A 26,876-nucleotide genomic window follows, 5' to 3' on the forward strand; every position below is an offset into this window, starting at 1 on the left:
TATTTAGCGGCTTTTTTACCAAATTAGAGATAGATTTTATTTCGCATTTCAAAGTCTGTTTATTTTGCTTGCACTTTCTACAATCAAATACTTTATCTCTTTCTCTCTCTCTCTCTCTCTCTAAAAGAAAAAATACGCTTTTGCATGAACAGGTTTTGATCGACTCAAGGTTGATTAATGACGTCAGTGCAATAAAATAAATTATCTCTGTCAATAAAATACTTGAATTCATAATACAATAATGATAATTGATTTGCATTTAAAAAAATTTTTCGACGCTAATTGGTTAGTTCTAATTTCTATCTAATTTTTTCTTTTCTTCAAAAGTGTGTTCGAAAATTCCACCCGTGGGATAAATTAGCGTTTTATTGACCAATCAAGATAAAGGAATTTTTGCCTCTTTTGTCCTGATTGGTCCATTAAATATATCCCGACAAGTAGCGCGCAATAAGCTAGAAAATCACATATGATCAATTTCCTATCTTCTATCTTTTCCGGAAATAATGGATGTATAAATGAGTGCTACGCGTCCATATTCGCTTCTTGCGATATATCCACATCAGTATATATATGTATTTATATACATATACAAGTGACTCTTTGCAGTGCAGCGGCAGGATAAAAACAAAGATAGGAAAAGGTTAAAAGGAGCATAAAAGTCACGCAAAGCTTTTGATTATAATTTGAGTACGTATTACAATCGGGAATTATATCGGGAAATGGAGAACAGTGGCGAAAGCGGAGACGACGGTGGTCCTTTAGGATCAACGGCATTCCTGGGAGGAGGAACCGTCGCGACGTCTTATATTGGCGTACAATCGGATATGGAAGGTAGGTTAGCGTTCTTTTTCACAATAATATCGGAAAAAATTGTGACGTGTACCCTCGAGGTATAATCTTGATTTATATATCGTTGCGAATAGTATTTCAATTCTTGATTCGTTTAACCTATACGTTGCATTTTTATGCGTATATTAATATAGATTGTACACTCTTTCTTTTTCAAAGATACGTAGTTTCTCAGACTACGTAAGATGTAAATTTTGTAAATTTTATTTTGTTCTAATCACAATCACACACAGGTACATTAGTTTTATTTTTTTTTTTTTTTTTTTTTTTTATTTCTCAAAATTTTGTAACAAGCAATTTTAAGACCAACTGTTGATCAACTGTTTTGAAGATATAAACTGTATATTGAACCTTATTAATTGTCTATATTTGAATTATTTATATTATTTATTATAGAAATATGAAGGTAAAAATGTATTAACCATATATAATTTATTAAAAGATTGATATTTATGTAGTATATTTACATATATAGTTGTTCATCGTTAAAAATTATCGCAAATTAAATTTAAAATAAAACTCTGAATTGTATTATGATGTATAAATCTTAACAAATGCTTTTAAACAGATGACCCTGAGAACACAGATGATTCCAACCATGGTACTGGAGATCCTTTGCAAAGCCCTGGAGTTTCCACTGGCAGTGGACCGCTTCGTGAGCAGGACCGCTTCTTGCCGATAGCAAATGTCGCCAAAATCATGAAAAGAGCCATTCCAGAGGCTGGAAAAATAGCCAAGGATGCACGTGAATGTGTTCAAGAGTGCGTGTCAGAGTTCATCTCATTTATCACATCAGAAGCAAGTGACAGGTGTCACATGGAGAAGCGTAAAACTATAAATGGTGAAGACATTCTGTTTGCCATGACTACTCTTGGTTTTGATAATTATGTCGAGCCTTTGAAAATGTATCTGCAAAAGTACCGCGAGGCAACAAAAGGTGACAATCCTCCCAATACTGGAGCTACAACTGGCAATGGGAAGACAGAGCCGCAAGGCATGTATGAGGATCAATTGTTTGCCATTACTGCGACAGCATCAAGCGTAACCAGCGCTGACACTTCTGTCATTTATAGTTACTCGTCCAATGAGCAGATGCAATTTCAACTTTCCTGATCATTGGGAATTAAAGTGATATCGATATAATGTATTTGTTCTAAAACATACTGTGTGACTTGTGAAACAAAGCATAAGGACAATTGCGCACAGTTACAATTTCGTGGAAAAAAAGAAACTTTTTTGCCTAGCGATACGTGGCTAGCAACAAAGTATATTTTAAGTTTTAACGTTAAGTATGATTATCCTAAGATTCGGTCGAGATGAAGTATCGCGAGTTAAGGTAACTTGTGTACCTTTGTAAAGAAGCAACTTGTAAGTGAGCGTAAATAAACCAGGAGACTGAAGAAAGATACCCGGTCGATGGTGATGATTTCTTTACTTTTTCGATAATACGACAAGGATAGAAAAACGTAGCCGATTCCTTTATTTATCTATTGTTTAAGATCTAAAGACGCATGTTTAAACTACTCTTTAGGCTGCGAGAACTTGCGATTCAAGCCGCAATGGAAACTAGGGTCGAATAATTGGGCAAGAACCGGCAGTAAATCGGCGTATATAGTATGTAGAATTCATCCGTAAAAAACGTTCGTAGCGCGCGTTGCGTTGTGTTGTCCTTTCACTCTGGTAATTGGGCAGGTGAGAGTAGGAGCTCGTGTCCTTTCGTCGCTGGTGACACGGAACGGCTGGTGGGCGCGACCGGTCGTTCCTGCTGCGTCGGCGGCAACAGCGAAGCGGTCGATAACGTTCCTGGTCGCGTGTCTGCTTTCCTCGCCTTCTCCTTGTGCGAGGCGACGTGACAGAACTGCCAGCGGCACTGACCGCAGCGACACAGGCAGAGGCACAGCAGCACTCGGAACAGACAGCACAGCAATCCGGCGCATAAGAGCGACGGGCCAACCAGTCTCAGCTGCGGACTTAGGAAACCCTTTTCACCGGTGCCAACGAATGAGATAACTAAACCGAGCGCAGTGGTCCCTAAACCCACGTAGAGCACGGTGTTGACCGCCGCGCTGACCTCTCCCCTGTATCGTATGGCGTTACTACTGTCATCTTCCTCGTCGTCGCTGCTCCCGTAGCAATAACTGGCGTCTCTTATCTAAAGCATACGGTCCGGTGTTAAACTTTATTTTTTATTAGCATATGTCTACTGTATTTTCTTCGATAATGACATATGTACTGATCTTGTCGCAACATATTGCAAAATATCTTACAACTTGAATATTTCATTCACGCAAAAAAAAAAAAAAAAAAAAAAATTGCTTTATAAAGTTTAACTATGCAATAATTAAAAGTGATAGAGTTATGATTTTATTATTTAAAAGAGAAAAGAAGAAAGATGTATATATATTTGTATGTATGATATTTTCTTGAAACAGTCAAAGAAATGATAGTGTTTATCGTCTTTATCATCGATATTTTGTACGCAAAAAAAAAAAAAAAAAAAAAAATTAAAACTCTAATGTACATATTTACAATCTTTTCTCTAATTGAGTTTTTATTGCTCTACTTTTTAAAGAGGAAGACAATGGATATATACAACGAGCTATAACTAATGCTAAAATACTACAAGTAGAAAAATTCCAAAGACGCTATAAGTATAATCTAAACACGAAGAAATTACTCTGTTTCTTTTCATCCATCGCCGATGTGCTTCGCACTGCTTCGTCTTGTAACCATCTCGATATCCGGGTGACGTAGGAGATAAAGGAAGGGGCGAAGGTCTGTTGCATCCCTGCCATGCTGCTTTACCGCCAGGTCCTTGACCACCGCACTGAAATATGGAATTCTTAGATATATTGTTATAAGCTAATTTTTAAGACTAATTTAAATGGTATGATCTTATTGATGGTTAATGTGATTAGAGTCAACGAAACTAAATTTTTGTTTTCAATTTATTTTTTATTACATATACTTAATATATTTTTTATTGTATAAATAATATACCACATACAACGACTTAAAGAGCAAGTAAATTTAAATATAAATAAAGTTAAATTTAAAAACAGATGCGAAATTTAATATGTTAAAATGTAATAAATTTATGAAATTATTAAAGAAACCAAAAATCGATTATAAATACACGAAGAAATTATAAGACATAAGTAGTAATAAAACCAAATTATCGCAAAATAGAAAAATGGGAGAGGGGAACGGAAAATGCTTGAAATGACTAAAAAAAATTTTGATTGGACTTTCTTCAGTGTCGAATTTGATAATGATAATTTAATAATGGTCAAGGTACAGATAAAGAAATTAAATAAAAATACAAAGTATTAGGAAACCTAATCATCTAACAATAAGTTGCGATTATTAATGTTGAATTAAATTCACTGGCACATCACAACAATTCAATATTCAAACATCTACCAACAAAGTTGTGACAAAAAACTTGTGGAAGAACAAAATAGAATCACAATGCGAAGCCGCCTAAAGGATGTTATTTATGATTTTTTATTTTACAATAAATTTTTGTGGTGGAAACCTGATCTTTGATTAATAAGCTAATGGACTCACCAATGAAGAATCTGACACAGATGTAACTGCAAAACGTTTAACGGGCTCACAGATCTATCTTGTGCGACATTACTTAGATTGCCGTGAGATCAAAATAATAAAGTACAATGAGATCAACGATTCCATTAAAGCCATTAAAGATCAAAATAAAAACAATCGATAAACTAAAAATAATCGTTTAAAAATTTTTCAATTTCTCAATAATAGCAATGTAGGAAGAATAAAAAGTTCCGTGTTGTCTTGCAAATTCAAAGCAGATCTTTGTCTTTTAATAAAAAGTATCTCGGACGTTAATCTCTTGTGATAGCAGAGCTTACTATCTAAAACCTTTTGTTAATTTGCGTCCTTCTTTTTTTATATTTTGCGAATATTTGATTTTATTTCTACTTATGACTTGTAATTTCTTTATGTATTTATAATTTGTTTTTTGTATTTCTTTAATAATTTCATAAATTTGTAACGTTTTAATATATTAAATTTCGCGTCCGTTTAATTTTTATATTTAACTTTTTTTATTTATAATTAAGTTTACTTACTCCTTGTACACGTCATTCGTTTTATTTGGAGTCTTCTGTTCATATTTTATTATATAATTAATTTCTGGTTACACAATATAAAATTCTTCTGGATTCAATAATCGACATTTAAGATTTTTTATCTTCATTATAGTTTCTTTGAAAATTGACATGTTCCCTTATCTTGATGTGTTATATGAATGAACGAAGTATCATTTAAGTTCAGAAATGATAGCAGAGTGGGATTGAATGTTCTAAGAGCGATTGATAATGCATATTCATCAGGCTTGCTCGATCGATTTCGCCGTTGATCGACACAAAGAAATATTGATCGATGAAATATGATGCATATGTACGATCGATGGAGTTCATAGATAGCGACAGATTCTAATCTATAACGAGTTTAGTTGTAGACGCTGACCCACGGAAGTAATGCGTTACTTTAATTTACAACACGCGAAGGGATCAAAATTGCTTTTCGACGCGGCCGTGACTCTTGATACTTACCCCATACACGTAAGATCGTGGGGGATATCGTGGTAGCGGTGGAATGAGTCTGGTGGCGAAGTTGGAAGGTAATTCTCTAAAATGCACCACCTTACCACCCCGTAATCGATGTTTCTCTCGCTGTGTTCGTCTAATCAATAGAGCAGCCTGCATTCCGCTTATTCATTTGTACCGATCGTCCAAATTTTTTTCAATCCCCTCAATGATTGCCGGTTTTTTCTCTCTCCTTCTTTCTCTCTCTCTCTCTCTCTCTCTCTCTCTCTCTCTTTCTCTTTTATCCTCGATAAAGGATATAGAGAGAAACTATTCCTTTTTGAAGTCACCTCAGAGATTATTCATCATCGATCCCGGACGGTACCGAATGTAACAATATATATATCTAACGTTGTGCTATACCCGATGTCGGCATCGATCGTTGTTCATGTTCGCCCAAGACGATAATCGCGGAGGGCATGTTTCACGTTATACTGAAATTACATTGCGGAACTTTTAGCCGACCTAGGACTCTTGAAGAGATATTCGAGCTTGTAGAATCTGTTATGCCTTTCTTACAACGCTCGACGGATTTACTCGCGTAATTTATACGCCACCAGACAGCCGATCGATGCTATTTTGCTATACAAGTTGCACGAGGTGCCGGCAAGAAAGATGTGTGGTGCGCAACCAGAGGAAGCGTATATATACGCTTCCAGTGAAGGGTGAATCGCGCTAAAGCGATAGAGTGAGTTTAATCTTCGTTAATCTAATTTATTAATGCGATCGTGCACTTGGCAGAGATAACGACTGCCTCTGGTGTGTGTAATCGAATTTTCGGTCAATGTATATCCAGCCGTATCAAACTGAAGCGAAGGGAAGCTTAAAATAATGGACTTTTTTTTCTAAATTAAAATTCTTGATGAAAAGAGATGATAAAAAGAGTAAAATTATTGTGCTGACTTGAGTAATTAATATAATGTGTGTTAGAGACTTTGCAGGCTTGACAAAACAAAAACGATGGCATTTGACAAAATGATATGAGAAAACAAAAGGTTCGACGGCTGTGCATGGTAAAAGCAATTAACGCAAATATAAGCGTTTAAAAAGGTTGTAGAAACTTTTCAGGTATGTCATATTTTTTATACTTGCTGAATTTGATAGCTCATCAATGTTTGATAAGATCAGTGTTACAAATTCAACAAATTTAATTTTCTCTACCTAATGCGCGCATTGCGTGGTGTAATTCTTTCACTTTGCGTGATTTCTAGGCGCGTGTATAGATACGCGTGAACTATTTGACAAGATATGAAAGGTGAGTAAAGAGTCGGGCGATAGACAGCGACTAAGAGAAACAGCGTGAGCTGGCCGGAAGAGACTGACATTATGAAGAGAGAGTGCTCAACGATGTACCCACCTGTAGCTCCGCAGTAGGAGGCGATACTCGGAGATCGAGGACCGAGGATGGCGGAAAGGGAAATTTGCTGGATTTATTGTTGGCCGGATAGGTGGTGGCGGACGCCGAGGACTCGAGGGAAAGCGGGGGCGGCGAGATCGGGAACTGGATCGGCGAGACCGGCGCAACCTGCTGCTGGCGAGACTTGCGGTGGTCGGTGACGTGACGGCGTCGATCGTCGATGCCCGGATGAAATGCGGCGGACGACGAAGACGTCGACGTCAGCGCTTGTTGTTGCGCTCGCGAGACTTGCTGACGGGTTGCGGCGAGCTTGGTCGGGGGGTGGTGATGGTGGTGATGGTGATGATGGTGATGGTACGGGTGGTGGTGGTGCTGGTGCTGGTGCTGATGCTGATGCTGGTGGTGCTGATAATGCTGCTGCTGCTGCTGCTGGTGATGACGCGAGCCGGGGGGCACGTTCTTCAGTCTTGGTGGGACGACATGGATTGGCGTTTGCTTGTTAAGTTGCAGCCGCTTCTGCTTCCTCCGGTTGGCGATGCTGGCACCACCTGCCGCGGCATACATCGCTTCGCAAGTTGTCCAGCCGTTTCTTCTCTTCCCCTCTCAAAACAGCCCCGTTCCTGTTACGAGTTACATTCGCATAGTCGCATGACGCGCCGATAATGGGTCCGTGTCATGTCAGGCATGTCATACCCCTTATTCTTTCTCAGAGGAATTTTTCTTTGCCGCTTTCCCTTTTCTCTATTTCTTCTCTCTGCGTCTCTTTTTCTCTCTCACTCTCTTTCCCTTGCCTCTCTGGAAAGGCAAGAAACGTGACGGAGCTCCGCCCGATCTGGCGCCCGTCGTTACAGAGTCTACGTCTCTAAATCGCTATGCGGCAAGCACATTGAAAGCGATTCATTTTACGTTCAACAGAATCGTCCCTAATCAGCGAACACGTAACACATTATTTTCTGGACAACTTGCAGATAATTGTCACGTTTGTCTTCAATATATATGTAGTTGGTTTCGAGATACGGTAATTTCAAAAGGTCCGAATTACACAAACAGTATATATTTTTTTTAACTATTATTTTGCGCCTTCTGCATTTAAAGCGCAATAGACATAAATTTAAATCGTGGACGAAAAGAGATAAAAAATTGTAGAAAAGAAAATATGTACTTGAAAAACAATGTTTATTTTTTGAATCGTGATGTTAATACAAGTTATAAAATTCAAACATTTCGTATTACATGATATTGCAATGATTTTCAATCATTGTTTACCATCCAAGTTTTGAATCTTATTGTTCGGTAGATTCAAGATGATTAAAAATTTTTAATTTATATAATTTTTGTTATGAAACACTTTGCGGTTATACGTTCGCTGGATATTAAAAAAAAAACAAGTAGATATGAATATACTACGATGCATGTAGCAAGCAATTCCATGTTATCAGAGAAAACATATTTAAGGATAGAGACTAATAAGATATCAATAAAGTATGTTTTAATAGTAAACAAAAATAAAATATAGCGACAAGTTCGAAATAATAATTTTTCTTTCATGTAATTTCTCAAAAATGTATACGTTAGAATGTCTTGCTCTGGTTTTTTGCTTTGAATTTCTTAAAGCAAAGCAAGGAAAGTTGCATTTAATTTTTAATTGCTACATTCATAGTTCTAACATAAGAAAATTGTGTGTATATCATGTGTGTGTGTGTGTGTGTGTGTGTGTGTGTATGTAAAAAGGGATTTCTCACAAAATTATGGACTTCTTTTACATGCATACTTAATGGTATCCCTTAATTTAATTAAATTAATTTAATTAAATTTGACATAATAATTATAAATATTTCTTTTACAATTTTTCATAAAATTGATATAAAATATTTTAAAATTTGATTTGAATATAGCAATAAAAGATTCACCGCAGTCGTCACATTATCGTTGTAGAGTGTCACTATCAAGAGAAAGCGATCTTGAGATAATTTTGTACATCAATAAAATATCATATATGACTATTGATAAGATCTCATAATGCGAAACAATTATAGATCTGCAGTTTTTTTTGAAACAAAGATTATGATAATTAAATTGTTACACATACGCATACGTCATTAATGTTTACAACATTTAAATAAAAGCGGAAAGCAACTTCTGCTTGTGCATATTTATATATTTATATAAAAAATGCTCAATTGCAAACCGCAAGCGTCCATTGCGAAAAATGACAGTGAGAGCAGAGTCAATCACAATAAAACAAAGTTTTTGTAGCTTACATGCAAAGTATATGAATTTTCTTCATGATTCGATCCATAAATTATTTACATTATTGACATGGAAAGTCAGCTGCTAGACTGGAATTGCAAGAAATTTGGAAATATTCAGAAAAAGAGACTGTATAGTTCGGAGCGATTAAAAATGTATGACAGATGAGTTGGACGATAAGCGTTAATCGTGTCTAAAGCGAACAAGCGACATGCATAGACGACGAATACGTGCGTGCATGAAGATATATAGACAGGAACGCGATAGTCTGCGCTGCGGACATTCGCGGGATCAAGAAGTCCACGATAAATCTAACACGCAAGAGATATCAGAAGAGGAGTGACCTACTCTGATACGTCATCTACTCATAATAAAAAAAAAAATTTACAAAGGCTGGCTGGTGGCCCCCGAGAAACGTCGTGTAATTTTTTTCTTTTTCTCATCGTTCTCTCACGGGATACAATTTTTTTTTCTTTTTTTTTATAGGGTGGGTAAGATCTAGGGATAACAAAAACGAAACAACGACGAGACAATAAAAATGCTTGAGTGTATTATTTTTTTCTCTTTTTTTTTTTTTTTTTTTTTTTTTTAATTCACTAGTGACCGCTGCAGCAGCGGACGGCGGCTTCAACGGTAGCAGCAACAGCAATATATAGCAAACAAAAAAAAAAGAAACAGGCATCAAGCCAGCCAACAACACCAAAAACGACTGCGCGTACCGACAACTTGAGAAAAAGAGAGAGGTACAGCCACTGTGTGTGTGTGTGTTCAACCCCCTTTTTTTCTCTCTTCCTCTTTCCTCCTCCTCTCTCTCTCTCTCTCTCTCTCTCTCTTTCTTTCTCTTTCTCTCTTGTTCCCTTGATTCGTTCACAATAAACAGTAGTATGTCGACATTTTGTCACCCCGCGTTGTACGATTCCCTCTTTTTCGCGCTGCTCTCTGTTTTGTTCGTGTCACTCTTACGATGAACGATACGAAACGGCGAGGGAGGCGCGATTCATCGAATGGCGCGTCTCACTCGATCGCCCAGGAGGTGCACGAAACCTCCATCGCCCTCCTCGCGTATGTAGACGCACCCGTCACCCCCGAACGAGCGTGCGACCACCGACTGACGGCTGCTGAGCTAGCCGTAGACAGCTGCTCCGCACGCGCGTCTCTATTCACCCCGTCTCTTTTTCACTCTCTCACTCGGTCTCTTTCTGTTTCACCCTCGCTATCATCGGTAGCCGCGCGCGCACCCCTACGCGCAGGGCCGAGTCTAAGACCGAGAGGTGAACATATAATAACAGCTGACCCATCACTTTCACCGCACTCGCAAAAAATATCAAATAGTGGATGTGTTTGCCAAAACGTGTCGCATCAACCAAAAAGAGATATATGATACTTGAACTGCGTAAGGAAAAAAAATATATATAATTAAAATTGTATATAAAAAAGAATTATTTATATATTTTGTTAAAAAATATTATTATATATCAATAATAACTAAAATTACCTCTTTCTTATTATTGTTTAAAATTTCTATTTTTATATGAGACATGTTATAACAACTTTTGTAATATAATTTACATTTATATAATATAAATTACACTTTCAATTCACATTTTTCCCAGATAATACAAATATTTAAAAAATGTAAACGCATTTTTTTTTTTAATTATACATGGCGTCTTTCAAAACGACCACTTCTTTTAAAACTTGTATTTCCATTAGCATTATAATATTTTCTTCCAAGATTCAGTTGTTTTTTATTTGCACTTATTGTGAATGTTCGCTTATTATATTATAATAATAGCAAATATACAATTATATCAGTCTGTCGATATATATTTACTGGTCTATTTTATTTTATTCTTGATAAATCTAGTAACCAGGTATTTAAGGCGAATTTAGGATCAACGGAAACCGCCGCTTGAGAAACGAGGTGGGGGAGAAGGGTTCAGATTATTTAGGCAGAGTCCTTTTAGTGTGTGTGTGGTTGAGTTTTGTTAAACAGCGCGCGTGTGCGGAAACGCCAAAGTCGAATTCTAGGGCAATCTGCTTTCGCGCCTACCCCGACTGTAACCGGGTTACCTCGCCTTCTCGATCTCACCTGGGTCGATATCCGCGTTAGCCCGTTGCCTTTGACCTTTCACCTTTATTACCTTAGCCTGATTTCACGATGCAGGTAACGACCTGTCTCATCTGACTCTGTAATTCATTGGACGAATTCCAAAAATTTTCGTTTAAATTATTATAAATGTCACATGAATAAATAGTTGTTATATAAATGTCACCAATAATATATACATACATATATATATATATATATATGCATATATGATATAAAAAGTATAATACACAGTTAAAGCTTTTTATTCGCGAGAGATAGGTTTTGCTAAAATATCACGAATATGGAAAATGCATAAAAAATATGAACATTAAGATGATAAAAGTATAGAAGTATGCGTTCCAATAAAATTAAAAATTTTTTTAATATTATTAAAACAGCTTTTAAATATGTATGCTGTTAGGGTAAAATTTAATAAATAAAGCTAGAATTGAGTATATATATATATATATATATATATATATATATATATATATATATATATGTTTCGTATATAATTAAAAAGTAATTGTTATTAATTTTTATATAAAGATGAATAAAAAAATTATTTATTTAAAATAATATATTTTTATATTGCTTGATAAATTTCTGGCCCTTTCTGAATGGAATTCTGGTTACGCCTATGATTGGAATGACTGGTACCGTGTTAAGAAAATCTGCAGAGTGAGAGGGTAGCAAAAGGACGCTATAATAAAAGACTGGCCACATAAACCCTATATGTATGTTTCATTTAAATCTTTTACGAGAGAGAAATAATGTAAAACACGAAAGAAAGAAATATATATTTCACTATAGTCTATATAAATAGATGAAAAATGGCAAACCAATCAAACTTTTGGCTTCGTTGTTGGATTATAGTCTCTTAGACAGCATAGAGCTTTTATATTAATGAAGGAAGCCTTCTGGCATTGAAATAGAACAAAGAAAAATTTGATAAAAAGAGCAGAAAATATGAAATGATAAACAATGACAGATCTATACTGTAATCGTCATCTTATAAAGGCTGTCTTTTTTTCTCATGAGGACAACCGAAGTGGGGGATTATAGAAAAAAGATAGAATATATTCATAAAGCTTATATTAATGGAGAGGCTCTGGCATATTAAAATAGGATGGACAGAGAGCAGAAAACATTGGATATAATATTTTGCGCGCGAAAATTAGCTACCGTACTGTCCTTTTTGTTGCGCAGCAACAACATATAGGCCGGTATTCATAGTCCGATCTTATATTTAAAATAGTCTTAAGATCCCGTTCAACCAATGAAGTGACCAACATAGCATCATTTTATTGGTTGAACGAGGTCTTAACGAAGATCGTACGGACCAATAATAATATTATGTAAATCAATATGGCGACTTAATGCTCGATGCTCATTGGTCCATAAGATCTTATGCTATGCTCATGTAGCTTAAGGTGCCTTTTCATGCTGACGTTCGACGCTCATTTTCAGCGTCAAAAGACATCACGTGACCAAAAATAAAAATACCAATTCGTCAATTTTGATCACGTGATCTGCTTTGACGCCAAAAATGAGCGTCGAGCGTCAACATGAAAAGGCACCTTTATGCATTTTGTGTGCGATAGCCTTAACTTGTGTGTACCTAACCTTAGCTTAAGAATTATTTACTTTGGTAGAATTTTATTTTAACGGTATTCGGGATTCGGGAAGTGCGATTTATGGGGAACATGATCGTAGGTGTATCAATTCTTGTATAAAATATTGCTAAATAAATGCAAAAACGGATACACATCGATAACTTACGCCGTACATTGATTTTGATCTAACGAAGAAAGTATCAAACAATTTATATAAATATGCTGCCGATACGTAGTTTGCAAAACTTTTATCGTGGGTGCACATGTGTATAAGGAAGCAATTTACAATAAAATATAAATAATTAGATATGGAGAGATATGTGATGTTTTTGATAATGTTGTAATAAAATAAAACGATGAATTCGATAAAGAGTAACGGTGAAAGTAGTAATGGATTGGAGGATCTTGGTATACCTGGACCAGTGTTTTTAAGAGATGCTTTAACAAGTTGTACAGATCCTCTGAAAGCCATCGAGGAATTCCAAGTAAATAATCAAAATTTTTTAGTCTAGTATAATAATATAAATTAATTATCTTAAATATATGGATATTTTTCACACAGTAATATTTATCATATTTCAGTTAGAAAATGGCATATTATTACCATCATTGAGACCTATGTTACCTCTGCTTGATTTACATGGAGTTAGAAGGTTAGATTTTCATGCTTCTGTTCTTGAGGAGTTACGAGAAAAATTGATCAAACAAATTAACGAAATTGGAGTGGAAAGAGCCGATAAAGGTTCCTCTGATAGAAGACTGAAGGAATTACTATCTAAAAGTTTTCCTGCTGTGAGAGTTACTGGCTTGCGACCTGTTGTTATGTGTATTTTAAGAAATACTCCACACATTGAAGAGAAATATTTGCGAGTATTAGTTGGAGAGAAGGAACTATATAATGACGCCGATACAGAAGTAAAACGTCAAATATGGAAAGATAATCAAAGTCTTTTTGGAGATGAAGTCTCTCCATTATTTAGTCGTTATATCATTGAAAAAGAACAAATTTTATTTGATCACCGCAATTTGAACAGTTTATTTTTTACACCATCTCCTAAGGTAGGTCATAAATAATTATAAATTTGTGAATCATATATTTGTGTATGATATAATTATATATTTATCAACTATAATATTATATAATCATATATCAACTATTTTTTCTTGCTTTATATAGGTGAGGAGACAGGGAGAAGTTGTACAAAAGTTAGCTCATATGATTGGGCATAGTGTAAAATTATATGACATGGTATTGCAATTCTTAAGGACTTTGTTCCTACGTACTAAGAACATTCATTATTGTACTCTAAGAGCGGAACTGCTCATGGCATTACATGATTTAGAGGTAAATAAATTAAAAAAAAAAAAATTTAGTATGTATATATTATTATTAATTTTTCAGGTCTTATTAGTAAACTAGTGATAATGACAAACGACTGTGTTACTTTAATTTTGTTAAACACAATATTTGTTACTAGGTACAAGATATTATTTCTGTGGATCCTTGTCACAAGTTTACTTGGTGTCTGGATGCATGTATAAGAGAAAAGAATGTGGATGTTAAAAGATCTCGTGAATTACAAGGTTTCCTGGATAGTATTAAGGTAAAAAAATTATAATATAAATTAATGTGTGATAATATCATTTATTAGAGATTAGAAAAATGATGTAACGTATAATTTTTTATAGAGAGGACAGGAACAGGTGTTGGGAGATTTAAGTATGACTTTGTGTGATCCCTATGCAGTAAATTTTCTTGCTAGTAGTGCAATCAAAATAGCTCTCCATTTGATAAATAGCGAGGCGTTACCTAGAGAAAATGCAGTGCTTGTATTACTATTGAGAATGCTGGCATTAGGATTGTCTGCTTGGCAGATGATTGATTCACAAGATTTTAAGGAGCCAAAACTGGATATTCAAGTTGTTACAAAATTCTTGCCAGCACTTATGTCACTTATGGTAATTTTATAAAAAATTAATTTAAAAAAGTAAAGGATTAGCCTATAACTTTTATAATATAAAAATTATATACAAGTGATATATAATTAATTTTTAGGTTGATGATCAAATAAGACAATTGAATTGTAAACTTCCACCTGATGAGAGAGAAAGTGCAATTGCTATTATCGAGCATTCTGGACCACCTCCTGATGCATGTCAAGCATATGCTCAGCTGTCTGGAGTAGCAGCAGTTTTATCAATGTACTATGCGTTACACGTCGGAGGTGGCGGTGGAGTTGGAAGAGGCAGAGGAGATGCTAGAGGTTTAATGAGAGTGCTAGCAACACTTCCAAACTGTCAGGCACAACGAGCCTTTGAAGATCCATTTTTACACACACTGGTAACATATTTAACATTTATTTTTGATATTTTATATGCAATTATTATGAAAAGAAAGCATTTGTCGCAATTTGTTATTCTGTTATTCGAAATGCTGAATTTTATTTGCAAACTGTTATACTAACAATTTAATTTTTAATTGCAGGTTTCATTATTAATACTAAATATGGCTGACGAATTTTCAAATGAGTCCTTCTGTACAGTAATTTTCGATGAATTTTTTTTGGCTGGTTTGGGTAAAGATAATGTTACGCGGCATCTATTGAAATTACTTTGGTATATACATCCTAAATTACCATCCGCACGGTTACATTCATTATTGAAAGCCTTGCAACCAACAAGTCAGGTAATATTTTAGAATATTTAAAAATAAAGTTTATGTTATGCACATTTATATATTATATGTAATAATTTAGTATAAAAAATATTGTATTTTATTAACAATTTAAAATTTTTGTAGCATAATGAAGCAGTCCATAGTCTTTATGAATCTTTACGTGATAAAGTCGGTAATCATTCTACAGAAGATCAATTAGCATCAACCGCTCAAATGGATACATTGGGTCTTGATTGTTCTTCCCCTGCTCTTACTGGGATACCGACACCAACATCGAATACATGTTCACTTTAGGAATATGTCTAATTCAAGAAAAAAATAGGAAAAAATTGAACTTCCATAATTTACAAGAGATACATCCTCACTGAAATATGTGAGTGCTTTCTCTCTCTATTTATATACATATATATATATATATATATATATATATATATACATTTATATATACATACATATATATATATGTATATATATCTTTTCTCTTTATTCTTTTACCACAAATACATTTACTAGATTCTGAAAAAAATTTTTTAATGATTATTTTGTAATAATGAAATATGCTATATCATTAAAGTAAATCTAACATTGCATAATAGGCAATATATTATATATATATATATATATATATATATAAGAACTAATTGAACTTTTTGAAATGTATTTTGTTAAAAATGTAAGGAGATAGATAATAAAGTTAAAAAATTATAAAATTAATTTATATAAAGTTGTTTTTTGTACAAAGTTTTCAATTAACATTATTTATTATTTTATTTGGATGTATTTACAGTGTTTGTAACTTCCATTATGAGTCTGTCTAAATAACTGGAATCCAGTTTGTATGTCATAAGAATCATTGATATATACATTGAAGCTTGTTTAGATTGAAGCAATGACTGCAGTTGTACATCAATTAAGCTTAACCTGAAATTATATATTTTTTGAATTTTACATTCAAGTAAAGCTTTGTAATTATATTCTTACATTTTAATCATGATGAGTCCCACAAGTGTCCATTCTGCAGTTTTAAAAACAATGTTTGTGGCAGATAAATTAAAAGTGCTAATCAAGATTTTGATTAACGAGTGTTTCTCGTAATCGTAAGTATATTGTGTTATTGAAGAAGTGTCCGCATTGATCGTTAAAGCGCGCATCAAATCCGGCAATCTATAATCGACAAAAACAAATAATTATTCACTAAATATTTAAAGCACAGATATTAAATTTTTTAACATCTAACAATTTCTAATTCTATCAAAACGGAGTAACTATTACATTTTATTAAGTTTGTCCAAGAAAATTCGACGGCGAAGTGCATTGGGAGCATGAGCATCTGTTAATGGTAATACAGAATCATCATCATCTTTTTTACTTTTTGACTCTTTGTCGTCTTCAGGCGATGTCATTCGTCCTTCGTAAAAAGCACGTACCTATGCACATATTACAACTGATTAGTTGTAATATATTCTGTTCGATTAACACTGAAAAAATTGATCGTACCTTCAAGTCGATTTTCCTTCCTTCTTCTTGAAGTACAGAAAAGTGAGGTAAAGGTTTGAGCACGGTTTTTTCTAAATTGACGCGCTCTTCCTTTTCATCTTCTAGCTGTAATCTGTTTAGTTTTTTGCACAATTGTTGATATCTATCATGCAATGTTAAATTTTCCAACAACTGGCGTTTTTCATCCATCTCACCTATTAGAAGACAAAGTGTATTTTCTGTAACCCATTCTTTAACACTCTGTTCAATGTGCATTACAAGTTTGTGATAAATATTAGCTTGTGTTCCTGTATTGTCAGATTCCTTCTGCTTACATTTTTTATTTTTACTAATTCTGCTTATATCTCTTTTTTTCCTATGTTCATTGTAGGATTTACGAGAAATTGTAGTATTATTGTTACATATTTCGTCCAATTGGGGCTGTACTACTTTTCTATCATCATTATCACTATTATTTTTTTCATCCAATTGAGACTGTAAATTTCCATTATTTTCATTACTAATTTCATTTGACTGAAATTGTAATTTCTTATTTGTCTCTTTTATGTCATTACTTGTTTCATTCAAAGGTTGTAACATTTTATTATAATCGTACTTGTTAATTGTTTCATCTAATTGAGACTGTAATATTTTGCTCTCTTTACTAGTGCATGGAACATGTACATTTTTGTTTTCCGTATCTTTGTTATTATATTCATGCAATTGTAGAATATTTTCAGATTGCTCAGCAACTTTTATTTCTAAATTTTGTGAGTCTAAATTTAACTTGAAAATATTAGTACAGTTGCTCTTACAATCCATAGATTCTTCAGAATGATTATGATCTTTCTTCTCTTGATTTATATGTAGGTCTAATGTAGAGTGTAGTTCAAATTTTTGTGAATTACTATTTATAGGAATCTCTTTCGTTTTTACATTTTCATTATCATTAATTATAGCATTTGATAAATGAGAACTACATATATTTTTTCTCTCAGGATTTGATAATATGTCTTTTTGTGCTTGCTGACCAGTGTTATGTCTTGTAGATTTTTCATTGTTATCAGTATTGTCAGTATCTATATTTTGTGACAGATTAATCTCACCAATTTTGATTTCATCTCCAGGTATACACTGTTTAGATTTAGGATCAATTGGCAATACACAAAAAATTGGTGTATCATCTATTTCCCTTAGCCATAGCGGACTCTCCAGCATTTGTTCGAGAAGATAATTGGCTGCCCCATAACACGATGAACTGCAAAAATTTTTTCGTCTGCTAATATCATATACTTTGTTGCTATGCGTCGATATATGATATTGTTGTCGAATAACAACAGTTAATGGTTTAGAACAAAGAACATATCCACAAAGTTTTGTTATTGCTCTTTCTTCTATAACATCTTCCATGTGACTTTTATTTATAAATCTTAGCTGAAATTACAATAAATAATATTATTATTATTAAATATTTAAATATAGAGGAACAATATTTGCTGATTATATTTTGACTGGTTACACTTACATTTTGAAGTAACCATTCAGAATTTACATTTGGTTCCAAGAGTTGCTCAACTATTGCAAGAGCTTTTGTGTCACATTGTTTCTTCTTTATTATAGCTAGTTGTATCTGTGCTTTACTTGAATAAAAATTTAATTCAATTAGATAAAGAGATTTAAAATAAGATATTTTTTCAATACAAGAAATAAGATTTTTTTACCTCATCTTCTTAATTTTCTGTTTTTCGTTAAATTGCTTTTTAGTTGTTGACATTGTTATACTGTTGCTCATTCACAGTGAGAAAATGTATATTATATTATGTATTAAATTATTCACTATTATAATATCCCTTAGAAAGTTATAAACGTAATTCTTGATTTACGATCAATTGAGGTTAATGTACACTTCCGTACTGTCACTGTCATACGAGTTTGTTATTTAGTGTATTGATTGGCTGTAAGATAGAGAATTTTTAGGATTCTCAAAGTTTCTAGTTTAGCAGCCAATAGTACGTCCGACAAAGTTCTTCGATCAATAAACGACTTTATACGATGAGAAGAAGATTTCTTTGTTCTAATTGGTTCAAACGATTCGAGTTATCGCCAAATGAAGCGCACTCTGTATCCAATATAACGAACTAACAAGTATCAATTTTAATTCGCGCCAATTCTCGCTGCTGTCAGCTGTCAGTTGTGCACATGGTATGTTGTGTTTATACTTTTACGTTCTGGTCCATCGGAATTTGAAAACAAATTTAAAAATTTGAATTAATATCTTTAGTTTGTTTTATCGAACTATTTCTATCGAATTTTTCTCTCTTAGTTTTTCAAGGGTACGTTAATTTATACTCTTTGTGTAATTTAGAGTTTGCGTGTTAATCTCTTTCAAATTATTTAATATGAAATCCAAGTACACATTTTTTTAATATCGAGAAGCTTGGAAGTTGAAATCTAAAATTTATTTTACACAGGTATGTGTTGTTTCTGAATTATATTTTTCTGGAGAGCAATTTAAATTTGAATTTTAATAATCTTGTCAAAATATAATATATTCTACTGATACGATCTTTGTGGGAAGGGATTCCTTCGATATTCGAATATCGAAAGATTATTATATTTAATTATATATATTAATTATATATGTGTATATATATATATATATATATATATATATATATATATATTGTTATTTATATTATTATTATTATATGGTTAAATCTGCAGTATAACGCTCTTACCTCTGATTTTGTTGAAATTTTAAAAATTTGTATATTTTGATGCGTAGAATGTATTATGAGAACGATATTTTTCGTTCGTGTACCATTTTTTTTAATTCAAAGTTTTTTAAAGAAATGTTAGATTTAAACTTCAATCCACATAAAATGTATTAAAAAGATAATAATTTTTGATATCATATTATTCTAAATTGTGTGCGATCGTGGTGCGCAATGAGTTGTGTATCTGCTTTCTATATACCGAAGATTTCGGATTCAAATCTGATAAGAAATATCAAATTCATTCGATTTTATGCGATCGTGACCTCCCGAAAGGCAGTGGCAACCCATCCACAATATATCTTGCCATAAGTTTATCTAATTTCCGCCTCTATTTATCGGGGTTTATGTTTTGATTAGAGCAGATAATAATTTAAAAAAAAAAGATACATGAGCGACAAATTTATTAAAAATGTATTCTACGCATCAAAATACACAAATCCTTAAAATTTGAATCGGAAGTAAGAGCGTTATACTGCAGATTTACCTATTATATTATTATTTTGATCCGTAAATAATAATTGAAAATTATAAATATTGTTTATCCACATGCGATAATAAATTTTATTTTTATTTTTTTCAAGCGGAAGGGAGAAGAATGTTTTGAATAAAAGGTATCGCATAAAGAAACAGATTTAAAAGATCGTTGCCAGAATATATTTCCTATATTAATTATTTTTCCTAATGGCAACAAACCGTCAAGTTTGCCATTAGTTACAATATCGCTCAATTCATATATACCATTTCTCTCTCTCTCTCGCATTCATAAATATGAAAACGCACGCACGCTGCAAATTGCAAATTAAGGAAGATGCTTGTCTGTACATCGTCGATCGCGAGATTGCTTCTTTAGATATATGTATATTCGCCCGCATTTGTTTGTATTGTTCCATTTGTAAGATATGCAGTGTCATGTTTATTAAACATTTTTGTCATATGATAAATGAGAGCGGTTCGTTTGACAAATGAGACACATTTTGTCTCTTGTAGAAAATTTTCTTGGTAAATATTTCACAAACATTATAATTTATACGACAAGATATACACATATTGCCAGTCTTTTTTACATTTCTATCATCGCCGTCATATATAAATTTCTAAATAAAAATAAAATTATTTAAAGACATTTAAGAGATACTTTAAAAATTATTTTAAAAGTGTAAAGTTGACATGCAAAACGCAAACATTTTTAAAAGTTTAGAGAAATAATAAGAGAAGAAAGCTTTCACACGCAGAAAATTTTTAAATCACTCTTGATTTTTACAGATTGATTGTCACATTAGTTACATTAATGATAATTACATTTTCAAATTTGTATTGTGAGTATGATGCGTATAGCAAAGATGCTTAGTGGTTTTGCAAAGACATAACAATTTGCAAATTTAAAAGAAAAGAAAATGCAATAAATTGTTACAGAGTCATTAAATTGTTTAGTCACATATGAATGTGTATTATGTAAATATTATGCAAGTATTATGCGAATCACGGAGCGTAACGGCCGCTCTTGACTTGCGTTCTTGCTTAATTCTACCTTCGCTTAGCTCTCTTTTTTGTAGATTACTTTGGCCATAATATCTTAGGCATTCCTAATAAAAAAAACATTCGAGCGATTTTGAGGCTAATCTGTGCATAAAGCGCTATTAAAAATAAAGGAAAACTTTGAAATTAAATATTTATTTTAATGTAACTTTTTTTTATCAAATATATTTATAAAAAAAAGGGAAACAAAACAATTTTCAAGCTTTATTCTTTCTCTTTAAAAATCTTTAAAAATAGGATGAAAGCTTCATTGTATCACTTACAATAATTCTTTTTTAGATATTACTACTTGCCAAATTGAATCAATTTGATTTATACCGTATACCAAACTGTTACATCTGTTGACTGTTTTAAGGTCACGCATTGTTCGATGTAAACAACTGATATGCCGATTTTTCTTTAATTAATACATCGCGGGACGTTTTAGTTTTGATTAATATATTGAGCATATACGTTTATGTATATATATTTATACAGGGTGTTCGAAAAAGGTCGGGACACCGAATATTTCGAAAAATATAAGTTTTATCAAAATATGTTTCAGACAAAAGTTGTATGGTTTCGAGGGGGCTATAAGACGGTACCAGTTAGTTTGACCTTGAATAGTCGTTTGAAGGTCATATAAAAGTTACCTTGAATTTTTTAAACGGAACACTCTATATATTTTTGCATATTCTTGTAGCTTACCTCGAGAGCTTTCCAAAACACTATAATAAAATATTTTTCCATGAAGTATTTTTCGAGTCATAAGGCTTCAAAGTTGCAGTATTTTTATAAAAATACCTACAAAATATCTCGTAAAATTTGGATCACGCTGGGATCTTGCCTTGGCTGGCTGGATTATGTCCAAATCGTGCCTTGACTAATCGAACACACAATGTAAGATAAAATTATCGCAAAGTGAATACTATTTTACGAGTATTTTTATCAAAATACTGCAACTTTGAAGCCTTATGACTCGAAAAATAGTTAATAAAAAAATATTTTATTATAGTGTTTTGGAAAGCTCTCGAGGTAAGCTACAAGAATATAAAAATATATATAGGGTGTTCCGTTTAAAAAATTCAAGGTGACCTTTATATGACCTTCAAACGATTATTCAAGGTCAAACTAATGGTACCATCTTATGGCCCCCTCAAAAAACCATACAACTTTTGTCTGAAACATTTTTTGATAAAACTTATATTTTTTGAAATATTTCAGTGTCCCGACCTTTTTCGGACACCCTGTATATACATACGTACACGTTTATATATTATCGTATTCGATTTGAGCTATCCTTAACGACTAACGTCATAACATAAACCCGAATGAGGCGTCGCCATCTCGGCATTATCCTCATGAATATGTGCATTGTTCTTACGTAAAGAACATTGCACAACGTGAATATTACGAGATTAACCCTTTGGCTGTGAAGGGCGCAATACGCCAACGTAAAATTGTGGAATGATAGATTAGAGAGAGGGAGGAGATGAGTAGAGGCAAATTTGATCGATTTATGATCTAGCGAGTTAAAATTCTAATAATTGTGATTAAACGATTACGAACCTAATATCAGAGATTTATAAATAGTTTAAAATTTATATAGCTCTTAGACTTGTACATTTTTGTTGTACATTTAAAACTGAATGCGACTCTCTATCTGTAATCCTCATTTTATATTTATATCATTTATTATACATAAATATTAGACATAAACAAAATTTATTAAATAATTATACAAGATGTCCTAAAACCAGAATCTACTACTAAACTAAATCTACTATTGAACGAAGACTACTATTTTTTTAAGAACTGACTCTTTGGCCAATTTGAAGATGATTTTTCTTCAACGAAAATATTGAGGCAACAATAATTGTCGAGTTATAAGCGATTGAAAAAAATGCTTTTTGTAAACTAAATTTTGTGGAAATTAAAAGATTAACACAATTACATTCTTCAAATAATTTCTGATGAACTTTACTTTAATAAAATTTTAATTTAAGGCTTACTTATAAAGATATATAATGGTAAAAATTGGAAATTTGCAAGAAATGATGATCTCCCTCGACAGTTTCGCCGAGGAAAAATCATCTCCAAATATATGTATCAAAGAATCCATCCCTAAAAGATTATACGCTGGTTTTACGACACCCTGTGTGTAGGCACTGATAAATTTCTAAAAAAATTTGAGAATCGATAGAGACTATTTTAATCATAATTTCAGCTATAATGGACTATTCACATATCTATTACTGATGCATGTCTTTCTTAGGACACCCTGATAGCTCGTTTTGCACACACACATACACACACAAGTAGTGTTCTCAGGTATTGATATTATACGTAAGATACTTACGAATATATTGATACGTAATTTCAACGTCGCTTACTCATTTCGTAAGTAAACATTATTATACAAAAAATCTCTTGAACATCACATTAATCCTGGTTCAACGGTGCTCAAATTTTTTCCTAGATATGTATATAAAACTACCCAGGTAGCAAGCACACGACATTTTGACGTCAAAATATGGTCAGTTTGAACCAAATATGACGTGATGTAATGACGTAAAAATGACGGACTAATGTCACAGACCGATGACGACATTTCAAGACGTTAAAAAGACGTGACTTCATGACCATTTTAGACCTATTAGTGACGTTTTAATGATATATTTGATCATGAATCTTTTCCTTTAGCGTGAGCTCGTGAAAAGTGAAAAATTCATTCACAAATATTGAATTTGTTAATGAAACTTTTTACTTTTCATGAGTTCACGCTAGAGGAAAAGATTCATGATCAAATGTCATGAGTCATAATCAAATCCCAGGTTAGATAGAGGAAATTCATGTTAAAGCTCTGAGGTATAGAGAATTATGAATATCAAAATTATATACAAAATTATTTTAATAATTTAAGATATTATAAAAAATTAATTGAGTTTTTAGTTAAAAAATAGTAATATTTAGGCGATTTATAATAATGACTTAAGAATCACGATATTATGACGTTTTTTACAACATCATTAAGAAGTAAAAAAAAGACGTTTCAAATTAGACATTATTTGGTCACGTGACGTCATTGAACCAGAAATGACCAGTTTTCGACGTCAAAATGACATGTACTTGCTACCTGGATAGTTTCTTTTTTTATAACTTTATTTTTGTATCAATTGCATTAAAGAAAAAGATGTTAATGATTTATTCTTATATTTTAAAAGGTACTTTCTCATTTTGTTCCAAATTTTTGTTCTTTTTCTTTTAATTTTGTAAAATTCGATTAATTATACATTTCCACTTTATTGGTTATTTTTCTATGTCCTGTATCTTTTCCATGGTTAATTTAGGAAGAACAATTTAGGTATAAATTGTATTGAAATCAAAATGTAAACAATAACAATTTTTTATTCGAGATAAAAAAATATTTTATGATAGATCTAAATGTAATTGGACGTCACATCAGGCACTCAGTGTGATTATGCTGCTGTTTGAGGGTTAAATTTTGATTGATGAGATTCAAACTGAAACTTAGCCCCATGAAATACATATATGTATAAAGCGCAATTCAGACATTCTAATCTTGCACAAAAGTATTCTTTCATCGTTTTTCTTTCTCTCTCGTATTGTTATGGTTTCACAATATTGGTCCATTCTTTCGGCAAAATTAGTTTGCCTTAATCAGTTATCGCTATCGTTCCGTTCGAAGGGACCTAAATTCAACGGAATGATTTTTTCGTCTCGCTTATCGTATACAATACGTCGACAATATCTTTCTTTCGCGTTATCCATCCAATTCTCTACTCGGATATCGGAAATCCTTTAAATATCGCGTGGACGCAGGATACTGCAGATTATGATAGGATCTGCTGCGTCTGTAGTCCCGCGTAAAAGAATTCGGATGGCGATACAGGGCGTGTGGTAAATAAGGTACCGTTCGTGAACCATTTTCCTGGCTGCATTCTCGCGCTAAGGCACCAGGATAATCTGGCGCAGGATACGCGAGTTCGTTGGTCGTGGATTGAAACTGTGACAGGCCGTACAAGACGCCGGTGGATCGTCTCCACATGTCTTGACGGGCCTGATTTTGTTGATCCGGCTGTTGGTCCTGCTGCTTGCACTGACGTCTCCTGCTCTGTGAGGAGCCACTCTCAGTCGAATTGCTGTCTTCGCTAGTACCCAAGCCAGGATCCCTCTCCTCGAACGCCGCCATACTGATCGTGGGACTGTCCTGAAGCGGCTTGACAGTGCCCGCAGTGTAATAGACTAGATGAGGATGTGGAATCACATAGGGTTGCTGAAGCTTGTTTGCCAGTTCCTTTTCCTGTGTACTATTCTTCGCGTTCTCCGCTTCTCCGGGCTCGTCCTGTTGTCCGCTACTGCAGGCGCCGGGTCCAAAGAGAGATAACAGCACAGGCAGTAGGAACATACCGTGCATGGCGCCGATAAAGATCACAAGGAAGACCATCTTGAAGAAGACGAGGAAGAGGTAGGTGCCAGCCAGCAGGAGCGCCATCAAACCAAGTATCGTCGACGCGGCGCCCTGAACAATTGGCAGGCCTAAACTGTACAAGCTGTCCTTGACCCGATCTTCTGCCCGCGAGCGTTTTGAACTCATGTAAGCGTAGCAGATGTGTGCGGTGAAGTCGACACTGAAGCCGAGGCACATGATGAGATTAATCATGGAGATGCTATCGAGATTAACATCCCACAGTGCCATGTAGCCAGTCACCCCGAGCTCGATCGACACGATGCAGAAGGCGACCCATAGGCAACAGAAAACATTGGGGATGAAGATGAAGCTGATAAGCATCATGACAAGTGCGCCAAATGTCATACACTGGATACTAGTCGGCCGAACCAGCTCGTATTGGTCGAAGAACACAAAGTACGGATGAAACACACTGGCGTTCAACGGCGACATGTCACAGATGTGACGCAGCTCTTTCACCATGTCTTTCTCCTGATTCGTGCCACTCACATTCACCGCTTGTATCAGAAACCGGCTTGCTACAATGTTCTCACCGGTCTCGTCGAACTTGACATCTAGGGAGAAGGAAGTGGACGGGAATAGCCAGATCTCCTTGAGGGCCTTAGTAAAATTATGCCTATCTTTGATAGTCACGTTCAGGTAATCTTCGTTGCGTGATACGTAGCCGACGAAACTACGAAGCCAGCTCTCCGTATAGATTGGCTCGCTGATGTACTTGCTCGCCTCGAGGCTTTTCGTCAGGTTTTCCACCTGCTGTTGAATCATTGGATCGCTGTAGTCATATTCGCCGGATATTACCACCTAAAACAACGATACAGACATGATGTATATATGGTACAATACAATGTGTATGAGTTCTACATGTTGTTTCTTTAATTTTTAAATCAAATCAACGAAAATGTGGAGGGAAGTCAATATTTTTTGCAAACTTATAATTTTTGAAATTAAATATCTTTGTAAAAAAGAAGCCTTGAATACAAATTTTGTTGAAGTAAACCCCACTTAAAAGAAATAAACTGACGGATGTAATTATGTTACGTTTTAATTCTAAAAGTTCAGTTTGCGAAAAACTTTTTTTTTCACTTACAATTCAAAAATTATTAACGCTTTATTTTTGTCGAGGAAAAACCATTTTCAAATTGATCAAAGA

The 26,876-nt window shown here is 33.7% G+C and overlaps 5 protein-coding genes across 9 annotated transcripts in view; 2 read left to right on the forward strand and 3 right to left on the reverse strand.

Annotated features, from left to right (window-relative positions):
• The first annotated feature begins 495 nt into the window (after window positions 1–495).
• Nf-yb (nuclear factor Y-box B) lies at window positions 496–4,044 on the forward strand. Its single transcript, XM_072890167.1, has 2 exons — window positions 496–831; window positions 1,418–4,044. The coding sequence occupies exons 1-2, from the start codon at window positions 720–722 to the stop codon at window positions 1,960–1,962; spliced, it is 657 nt and encodes a 218-aa protein (XP_072746268.1). The 5' UTR covers window positions 496–719; the 3' UTR covers window positions 1,963–4,044.
• Window positions 2,522–9,892, reverse strand: LOC140664723 (uncharacterized). 2 transcript variants are annotated; one of them, XM_072890153.1, is made up of 4 exons: window positions 9,801–9,892; window positions 6,832–7,663; window positions 3,527–3,676; window positions 2,522–3,001 (listed from the first exon to the last, which is right to left on the reverse strand). In XM_072890153.1, exons 2-4 carry the CDS (start codon window positions 7,393–7,395, stop codon window positions 2,522–2,524), a joined length of 1,194 nt encoding a protein of 397 aa, XP_072746254.1. In that variant the 5' UTR covers window positions 7,396–7,663; window positions 9,801–9,892. The 2 variants fall into 2 exon arrangements, with proteins under 2 accessions (XP_072746254.1, XP_072746246.1); XM_072890145.1 differs by having other exon boundaries at window positions 6,832–7,626; window positions 9,801–9,891.
• A 2,911-nt stretch (window positions 9,893–12,803) lies between these two features.
• On the forward strand, window positions 12,804–15,760 carry Nelf-b (negative elongation factor B). Its single transcript, XM_072892625.1, has 8 exons — window positions 12,804–13,274; window positions 13,372–13,848; window positions 13,967–14,134; window positions 14,268–14,393; window positions 14,479–14,748; window positions 14,846–15,130; window positions 15,275–15,475; window positions 15,590–15,760. The coding sequence occupies exons 1-8, from the start codon at window positions 13,146–13,148 to the stop codon at window positions 15,758–15,760; spliced, it is 1,827 nt and encodes a 608-aa protein (XP_072748726.1). The 5' UTR covers window positions 12,804–13,145.
• On the reverse strand, window positions 15,635–18,958 carry LOC140665956 (putative RNA polymerase II subunit B1 CTD phosphatase RPAP2). Of its 3 annotated transcripts, XM_072892601.1 has the most exons (7): window positions 18,664–18,958; window positions 18,468–18,582; window positions 16,964–18,376; window positions 16,739–16,893; window positions 16,448–16,630; window positions 16,252–16,387; window positions 15,635–15,768 (listed from the first exon to the last, which is right to left on the reverse strand). In XM_072892601.1, the coding sequence occupies exons 1-7, from the start codon at window positions 18,732–18,734 to the stop codon at window positions 15,757–15,759; spliced, it is 2,085 nt and encodes a 694-aa protein (XP_072748702.1). In that variant the 5' UTR covers window positions 18,735–18,958; the 3' UTR covers window positions 15,635–15,756. The 3 variants fall into 3 exon arrangements, with proteins under 3 accessions (XP_072748702.1, XP_072748694.1, XP_072748711.1); XM_072892593.1 differs by lacking the exon at window positions 15,635–15,768 and having other exon boundaries at window positions 16,234–16,387; XM_072892610.1 differs by lacking the exon at window positions 15,635–15,768 and having other exon boundaries at window positions 16,234–16,387; window positions 18,468–18,572; window positions 18,664–18,717.
• A 1,403-nt stretch (window positions 18,959–20,361) lies between these two features.
• The window catches only part of Ptr (patched domain-containing protein), a 30,810-nt gene continuing 24,295 nt past the window's right edge, over window positions 20,362–26,876 (reverse strand). For both annotated transcript variants that reach the window (XM_072903739.1, XM_072903783.1), the window contains exon 9: window positions 20,362–26,527. In XM_072903739.1, the coding sequence (XP_072759840.1) occupies window positions 25,019–26,527 (1,509 nt within the window). In that variant the 3' untranslated portion in view covers window positions 20,362–25,018. The remainder of the gene's footprint in view (window positions 26,528–26,876) is intronic.

Source organism: Anoplolepis gracilipes, chromosome 1 (assembly GCF_047496725.1).
Source record: "Anoplolepis gracilipes chromosome 1, ASM4749672v1, whole genome shotgun sequence".
NCBI classification, from domain to species: Eukaryota; Metazoa; Arthropoda; class Insecta; order Hymenoptera; family Formicidae; genus Anoplolepis; species Anoplolepis gracilipes.